General features: G+C 42.6%; 2 protein-coding genes across 2 annotated transcripts; both read right to left on the bottom strand.

Annotated features, from left to right (window-relative positions):
• Positions 1–5,016: 5,016 nt before the first annotated feature.
• On the bottom strand, positions 5,017–6,060 carry LOC149201714 (uncharacterized). The gene has a single exon (XM_089401337.1). The coding sequence runs from the start codon at positions 6,058–6,060 to the stop codon at positions 5,017–5,019; it is 1,044 nt and encodes a 347-aa protein (XP_089257463.1).
• A 1,320-nt stretch (positions 6,061–7,380) lies between these two features.
• On the bottom strand, positions 7,381–8,634 carry LOC149201713 (uncharacterized). Its single transcript, XM_089401336.1, has one exon. The coding sequence runs from the start codon at positions 8,632–8,634 to the stop codon at positions 7,381–7,383; it is 1,254 nt and encodes a 417-aa protein (XP_089257462.1).
• Positions 8,635–9,093: the final 459 nt, after the last annotated feature.

The following is a 9,093-nucleotide window of genomic DNA, read 5'->3' as shown; positions in this document are numbered from 1 at the left end:
GTTCAAGTATTAATTTCATCACTAGTATGTTCTAAGACCCTCTGAAGTGTTAAGTTCTGGAAATCATTATAGAGGACACAATTGCCTTAAAATCTATATCCATACTTGCCTTCTAGAGTATTCTTAAAACTTAGGAATAGGATTTCCATTCATATTAGGAGATAAACGAAGATAAAAACCCCCAAAACAAAATAAAAATTGAAAACGACAAAAAGATAAGAAAGAGGTTGTCTTGCACATATAGTGCACCACACTTCATCAGTCTACGACTCCCGAATTGATAATTAATGTAGCAATTTAGGACACACTAAATTGACCAAACACATCTTTAAAGTCCATATCCTGAGCATATTGTTCAATGTAGCTTTCATGTAGCACATAATTATGCTTAAGTATGGTAGATGCACTTATAATGGGTCTAGATAACATGTCTGCAACCTTGTTAAGTATGCCCTTTTTATATCTGATGACTAAATGAAACTGTTGTAGAAAACCCATCCATCTGTAATGTCTTGATTGCTACAACTTAGTTTGGGAGTATAGATATTGAAGTGGTTGATGATCAGTATGTATTACTGTCTCTTTTCCCATTAAGTAATGTTTCCACTTTTTCACACTCTGAACTAATGCATACAATTCTTTATCATATGTAGGATAGTTAACTACTGCAGGATTAAAATTCTCAGAATAATAATATATGGGTTTACCATGCTGTGTCAAAACTGCTCCCATGGCATAGTCACTAGCATCAGTTTGGATCTCAAATGGTCTTTGTAGATCTGGCAGTGCTAGTACAGGTGCTTTACTAATCTTTTCTTTCAAGGTGTCGAAGGCTTTTTGATGTTTGCCTCCCCACTGAAACACCTTATTCAATCTTGTTAAAGCATGTAAGGGAGCTGCAATTGAGGAAAAGTTAGAAATGAACTTCCTCCAATATTTTGTTGCTCCTAAGAAGCTTCTCACTTCTGTAGCAGACTTGGGTGTAGGCCAGTTTACAATGACTGCCACTTTAGAGGGATTTATTTTCAATTCACCTCCCCCTACTATATGACCCAAGTAGTTTATAGATGTTTTTCCAAATTCACATTTTGAGAGTTTAACATAGAGTTTTTTTCTTTTCAAAACATCTAATTCTGCTTAACATGCTTTAAATGTTCTTCCCACGTTTTACTAAAAATCAGAATGTCATCCAGGTACACAATAACAAAATCATCAAGAAAAGGTTTGAGTACATCATTCATTAATCTCATGAAAGTAGCAGGAGCGTTGGTCAAGCCAAAAGGCATAACCAACCATTCATACAATCCTTGCTTTGTTTTGAAAATAGTCTTCCATGCATCTTGCTCTGCAACTCTGACCTAATGATATCCACTATGCAAATCCATCTTGGTGAAATAAACAACTTCCTTTAATTGATCTAAAAGATCATCTATGCGAGGAAGGGGATAATGATTTTTGATTGTTATCTTATTCAGTGCTCGGTAATCAATGCACATTCTCCACAAGCCATCTTTCTTTCTCACCAAAACGATTGGTGACCCACATGGTGATGTGCTAGGCCTGATGAACCCTTTCTCGAGCAACTCCTGCACCTGCTTCTTGATTTCAGCATTCTCTAAAGCAGAAAACCTGTACATTCCAATGTTAGGCAATGGAACATCTTGCTACAAAATAATATCATGTACTATTCCCTTTTTGGGTGGCAGACCTTTAGGTTCTTGAAATAAGACATCATACTCTGAAACAACCTTTTCTATATCAGCTTGTTGTTCAGCATTACAACCCTCAAATACATTGGTTTTATCAGGTTTCTTTTCCTTTACAACCATCAGTAAGAATTGCTTGCATAATTTATCATTCTTTTCATCTACCCTGAGTTTATGAGATTATAATCATTCTTGAGCTTATGAGCTCTTACAAAGTATTCGATTCCATCTTTAACAAGCAGATTCTTGTTCTCAGCTCTATAGAAAATAGCCTTTATATCATACAAGTAAGGACTTCCTAAAACAATTCCACATATATCCAAAGGAATTATGTCTAACTCAACCTCATCTACAAACGCTAACCCAAAAGAAAACTTGAGTTTGCACTATCTAGTCACTTGTCGCTGTGCTTTATCATTCAACCATCCTAATGGGTATGGTTTCTTGTGAGGTGTAGTTGTTAATTCCAATTTCTTTACAATTGCTTCAAAAATTAGATTTACTTGTGAGCCACTATCAAACAAAGTATCGATCTTTTAATTTTTGGAAACAACTCGAATATGGAAAAGCTCATGTCTTTTTCTCTCATTTTCTTCATCAATAACAGATTGAGCAGAATTACTAGTAGATGCTTCAAAATTCTTACCTTTTATACCTGTGGCTGCAATAGTTGTTTCATCTCCTGAGTCTGACCCCAAATCTTTCTGAATAACTACAACAGTCTTCTTCTTCTTGCCCTCGGACTTCTTAGGTCTCAGCTCTGGATGTAGAATCCAACAATGCTCATCATCATGCCCATCCTTTTTATAGTGAGTGCATGAAGCTTTGCTTTTCTGTGCAGTGTTAGCCTTCCTTGCTTTCCACTTCTACTTTCTTTTCTCCTTGCTCTTGCTTGTAGTGGGTTGGGATGGTCCCCCAACTTCTGGATTTCCATTCTTTCCTCTAGCTTCTAGATGAGTAGCTTGTACAGATACCTCATCTATACTAGTGGGATTAAACATGAGGATGGTATGCCTCATGTAGCTGTGTAGACCACCAATGTACTTCAAAAGAGTCTCTGGTGAGTCTAATGAGATACCTAACATCAATGCTCTCTTTATAAATTCTTGAGTATACCCTTGCACACTTTTCCCTTTCAACTGCTGAAGAGTTTGCTAACTCATCATGGCTTGTTGCATGTAGGCCAATGGATAGAACTACTTTTTTATTGCAGAAACAAATTCACTCCAGACAGAGATGGTCTTACCATGTCTTTTCATATCAGCTTGGGTTCTGCCTTCCCACCAAACCAAGGCAGTGCCTCCTAGGTGTAGGCTTGCCAGCTAAATCTTACTCTTGTCTGAGTCTATGTTCTGTACCCTGAAATACACATCAATTTGTCTAATCCAATTGTCCAACTTTTCAGCATTTAGCTCTCCATCATATATAGGCAAATCAAATTTAACATATAGCTTAATCAAAGATGCTTTCTTATTATGCACAGGGCTATTAGGAGGTGTGAGAAAGCTTTCCTCTTTCCCTTTTCCTTTGGAGTGGTCATGGAAATGAGACTCATCTTCTTCTTTATCTTGTTTAGAACCTGAGGAGTCTTCATCCTTATGCTTTCTAAAGTCCCTATACATTTCTTCTACCATAGACTTTATAGCTAGGAAACTTTCTATGAATTGAGGGTCTGGCCCCACAGAACCTTCCTCTGACATTGTCTTCCGAGGATAGACTCTCCCAATTTCAGGATTAGTTTCCACCAACTCTCCTTCTCCTAATTTGAGCTTTGATCTAGTGAGAATTCAACAACTAAACCAACACAAGCTTGTCTAACCTTACAGCCTAGAGCTCTGATACCACTTGATATGATAATCACCCTATGAGTGACCTCAGTTAAAGATTTATTGAATAAAGGTATTACAGACTCATGTGCTGGTGTGTGTGTGTCTATGTTATTTAAGCAACGAATCAATCATATTGCAAATACACAGACACTTGAAATGGAAAGACAACAGAGAAATACAGTAAGCAATACAAGAACACAAGAAATTAATAAGGAGTTCACCCTATCCTCCAGGGCTACATCTCCAGTCCAGCTCTTAGTGGTGGCCTTGTTTTATTGTGTCTTAAGTAGAGAATTACAATGCAGGGACTTAATGTGAGTCTCCTGAATGGAAATTTACTTGGCAGGGTGGTTCTTGGATGCCCCAAGCCACTTGAGTACACAGACTTCTTTTCCTACCAACTCTGTGACCTTCTGGTCTACAATGGAGAGAGCCTAATGTGGTGCTCAGTCCGGACATATCTTCTCTGGGATGACTTGAATCTCTCAAGCTCTCTGGTGCTCGATGATGCCTCTGGTCAGCTCGACCCTTTGTCTTCCATCTTCTGCTTTTGCTTAACTGTCTTTTCCTCTCCATTTTCTGTCTCTCTGTGTTTCGTCCTCCTCTCGGGATTCTCTTATGTCTTCTATCTCTGTTCATGGCTTTAAAACCATTCGCTCCAAGACTGTTCAGTTCCTCCGTCGAATTTCCTTCTGCAGTTGCGCTTGGAGTTCCCTGTTTGGCGTCATCATCAGCTCGCAGGGAGTGGCCACATGTCCTCCTTTAACTGCGCCAACCTGCTTCGTCGGTTCAATTCTTCGGTTACATCGTGGAATGAGTCTTCCTCCACCATGGCGGTCAAACGGACCTCAAATTCTTTACAAACTGCGGCTTAATCCTTTGTCAATTCCGCTTTCCCCATCGGGCGCGATCTCAGCCGTTAGATCTGGGGCCTCCAGATCCGACGCCATATGTACATTTCACGCAGTTGACTTGCTCGACCGTTAGCGCGTGATCAACGGTAATTTTCTCTCTCCTCCGCTTGCCACGCGTCGATCGTTGAGTGGGATCGCTGCACTTCCATCCAAAACTGCTTACCGTTTGAGGAGCCCTTGATCAATACCGCCAGTTTTGGAGTGGGTCCCACCTTGTCCTTTAGCAATTTTTCTGCCTTTTGTCCTACGGTTCTCCAGCTCCCCACACGATTGAGTGCTTGGGGCTTCCCCATTTCGAGCCTTTTCACCCAGCTATGCGTGATTAGCGCTAATCACACATCAAAATCCACCTCTGTTTCCCAATCCGGGCCTCCTAGGGGCTAATTCCACCTCCCTGTGCAGTCTCCATGGGCCTCGGTCAACGCGCTTTGACCGAGGTCCTCGTCGTTCCATGCTGGCTGCCATTGCCACTGGTTCAGGGTGTTTTTTATCACTGTTTTGAATTCTTTGATGTTTGTCCTGACCTGATACAGTCATGCTTCTTTGACAGTTCTTAATGGATCCAATTCAGATCAGGGATTCATATAGGTGCAATATGGCACCTCCCCCACAGCCAGCCTCCTGTGCTGATCCATCAAAAAAAGCCCAAGGAAGTAGATGGTTTATGGATTCTGGGACAATGGTACGAGGCCGAGGGATATCCTCATCATCAGGGATGATGTTATAGTCAGTCATAATGCGAGCAGAAATGGAGGGCCAGTGAGGGGTAATGTTCTGAAAGATGAGTTTATTGCGGGCTATCCAGATTGCCCAGCAGATAAGGAGGGGAAGATTTCTAGATTTAGATGGGTCTGCTCTAGTCCACCAAGAAGACCAGGCCTCCTTGATAGTCAATCCCTGCCATCTGATCTGGGAGGAAAAGGTCAATAAGGTCGAGCTCCAGAGGTCCTTTGCGGCCTGGCAATCGAGAAAAAGGTGGTCCACAAATTCATTGTTGCTCTTGCACAAGCAGCACCAAAATGGTCCATGCTGAGCTCGTTTAAGGAGGTTATCGCCTGTGGGGATCTTATTTTTAAGAATTTTCCACATGAGAAGTCGGGTCCTGGGGGGTGCTTTGAGCTTCCACAAGTGTTTCCACCAGTGCTCGATGGCTTGTGGTCGGTGTGCCTCAGCTAATACAAGATAACCCTCCTTGGGAGAGTATTTTCCTGACTTTGCGTGTGCCCATATTATCTTGTCCTCCCCTTCAACAATTCTAATGTGTGCTTTTGTTAAGGCCGCTGTGTAGTCAGCCCATTGTTGTTCCCACTGCTGAGGAATGTGCAGGATGCGAGCCGATTTCCAAGCTTGTTGAAACATAGTGGTATGATCAGGGTCAGCAATATGACTAATGTGGGTAATGCCCGCTGCACTGAGATGGTTTTTGAGCTCGATGGGCAGCCTGTGGGCATTCCCGCATCCAATCCAGGGATCCTCCCCTATCCGCACAGTGGTTCCAGATTGTATTCTCCAAGTAAGGCCAGTTCTGATGATTTCCAGTGATTTCAGCACTGCCTTCCATATAACAGATATCCCTGTGGTGTATCTTAGAGGTTGTCTTAGCCAGTCCATCAAATTGAGTGGTGCAATGTATTTTGAGGTGGCCACCCTTGTCCACAAGTTGCTTGAAGTGATGAGTTTCCAACCAATTTTTGCTGCCAGAGCTGAGGAAAAGTCCTCCAACTTCTTGATGCCCCAACCTCCCCATTTCTTTGGTAGTGAGAGAGCTTCCCATTTGACCCAGGCAAAGATTCTTCCAGACTGTTTTCCCTTCCAAAGAAACCTGCAGCATAGGGTTTGTATCCTAGAGAGTATGCCCCTAGGTATCCATGCTAATGACATCTAGTATACCGGAGTAGCCTCCAGTACTGCTTTTATGAGGATTAATCTGCCTGCCCTGGATAAGTACTTGTGATACCAAATATTGAGTCTTTTTTCCAATTTGGCTATAAGCCATGTCCAGTCTGCTATTTTGTATCCCAGGGGATTTAGCTTGTATCCCAAGTATCTAAGACCATCCTCCATTCTCAGCAGGGTAAAGTTGAATCTTTGGAGAGCATATTGAATCTCATGTGGAGAGCATCTGGGTGTTGTCAATGTGGACTTGTTGCAGTTGACAATCATGCCAGTAGCAGATTGAAACAGAGAGAAGGTATTCTTCATGATAGTCAGGTCCCCTATGCCTCCATTGAGGAATATCAACACGTCATCCACAAATAATAAATGAGTCAGTATGCATCTATCAATGATTTTGATCCCTTGGAGTCTGCCCCTGTTGTGTTCTTCTTTGATGAGTTTGCTGAGCCCTTCCATGATGAGAAGGAAGAGTAGTGGAGATAGGGGGCATCCCTGTCTGAGGCCTCTTTCTGAATGAAAGAAAGGTGATTCTGCTCCATTTACCAAAATGCTAAAAGATATATTAGTAATACAGCTCATGATCCATTTGATAAATTCGTATGGAAAGCCAAGGTGGGTTAGAAGCATTCTTATATACAGCCAAATTGCTCTGTCGAAAGCTTTTGAGAGATCAACCTTTAGTATCATACCTTTCATTTTCTTAGTCTGTAGAGAGTGCATCACCTCCTGTGTTGTTCCAACCACCTCATGGATTTGTCGATCTTGCAAGAAGGAAAATTTCTCAGGTGAGATATGGGTGGATAGGATGGGGCGCAGTCGATTGGCTATGATCTTAGCTATGATTTTATAGATACAGTTGCACAATGATATGGGCCAAAAGTCATCATAAGAGGCCGGATTATCGGTTTTGGGTATGAGGGCAATGAACGTAGAATTGAAAGCTTCATACATCTTGCCATTGATCCTGGTATCCTCGACGACCTTGAGGAGGTCTGCACCAAGTGTCTCAAAGAAAGCCAGATAGAACTCCACCGACTAGCCATCTGGTCCTGGGCTCTTGTCTCTCTTGAACCATTTGAGTGTGGCTTCAAGTTCTCCAAGAGTGACCTCCTTAGTCAGTTCTGTTGCATCCTCTTGATCCACAAAACGGGGAAATAGTTGTGCCACTCGAATGATTTCAACAAGGGTGGCATTAGTGGGAACTCTGTAAATCTGCTTAAAGTGTGATGAGGCCAAGGATGCAAGGTGTGGGAAGGTGTTTACAGAGTTTCCATTCTCATTCGTGAGCTGCCATATGGTGTTGATTGCTTTCCGGCCGTTTGCAAATTTGTGATAGAATTTCGTGTTATCGTCTCCCTCTAGTAGCCAGATTGCCCTGCTTTGCAGTCTCCACGATTCTTCTCTATCCTTTAATATTTTGCCTCTTTTAGCGTATAAGGATGTGAGCTTATCCTTATGTTCAATCGAGGTGAAGACTCCTCCCTGATTATTTTCAAAGTCAGCAATCTCTGCTTCGGTATCCCTTAGGGTTTGGTCATCCTGTACTCTCTTGTTATGTGCCCAAATTTTAGAGAGTCTCTTCAGCTCTTTTAGGTTATGAGAAAAACCCTCTGCTATATGCCCTCCAGCAGCAGGGGGGTGGGCCTTCCAATAATCTGTGACCATGTGAGCATAAGATGCATCCTTTAGCCAGGAAGAGCTAAATTTGAAAGGACCCTTAGGCTTATCAGTCCCCCCTCTGATTTCAAAATATATAGGCAGATGATCTGATAATCCTCCCGATCCCACCCATTGTCTATAATTAAACCCCAAGTTTAGAAGGCCTTCCTTGATAAGGAAGCAGTCAAGTCTTCTGGCAAGGCTGTCTTCCCCAACTTTGTTATTCCTCCAGGTGGGTTGCAACTTTGCTGAAGGGATGTCCAACAGACTGTGGGTTTCCAGGATGTTCTCAAAATAAGCTGATAGGGGATCAGTCTGGGCATGATGTCCCCATGATTCAGAGAGGCCTATGGAGAAATTTAGATCCCCTCCCAGGATTAAGTGGTCCTTTTTTATAAAATCAAAACTCAGAAAATGATCCCAGAATTCTGGCCTATGATGGCAAGGCCCATACACATTAATAAGCCTGATCTCAATGCCCAGATCGGCTGAGTAAATGTCTGCCCCCATATGCCCAGAGCCTCCCCAGCTATTGCAAAGGTTGATGGATCGGGTGTTATATCCTAGTGCAATGCCACTTGATCGTCCATTTGCATCAAGTGATAGAAAGGACCAACCCGGGAGCATCATTTGTTATATGCTAGTTTTTTATCGGGCCTAGCAAGCCCTTTGCAATTGAATGAGAACAGCTTCATGGAGGGGGGTCGGCCAGGGTGTTCAAAGCTCTAAGTGCCCTGTGGATGGTGTTTTGTTTCCCTGATGCAATCTTTTCTCCAGCCTACAACTTTTCTTTGGAGAGAGAGGAAGGACGTCCTCGAGGAGGTTTAGGTGGGATGGGGGTTGTATCCAGGCCGATACCAAAATGGTCTGGGGCCTGAATTTTCACCTTGGATCGAGTCAGGTATTTGGGGGAAGGAGGCCCAGACTCAGGAGCAGGGGTTATGTTAGGGGGAAACTCCAGGAGGGAAGGTGGGGTGATAGAGAATGTGGGAGAGGGGATATGTAGGGGGCAAGCCAAATTAATCGGGAGCTGAGTGCAGACGACATTATCCTTATTAATAACAGTAGCGGATAGTGTTATACTTTTAG

Source organism: Pinus tabuliformis, chromosome 2_1, assembly GCF_031772625.1.
Source record: "Pinus tabuliformis cultivar Carrire ecotype Pingquan chromosome 2_1, CPIR1, whole genome shotgun sequence".
Classification (NCBI taxonomy): domain Eukaryota; kingdom Viridiplantae; phylum Streptophyta; class Pinopsida; order Pinales; family Pinaceae; genus Pinus; species Pinus tabuliformis.
This window is presented reverse-complemented; position numbering and strand designations above follow the sequence as displayed.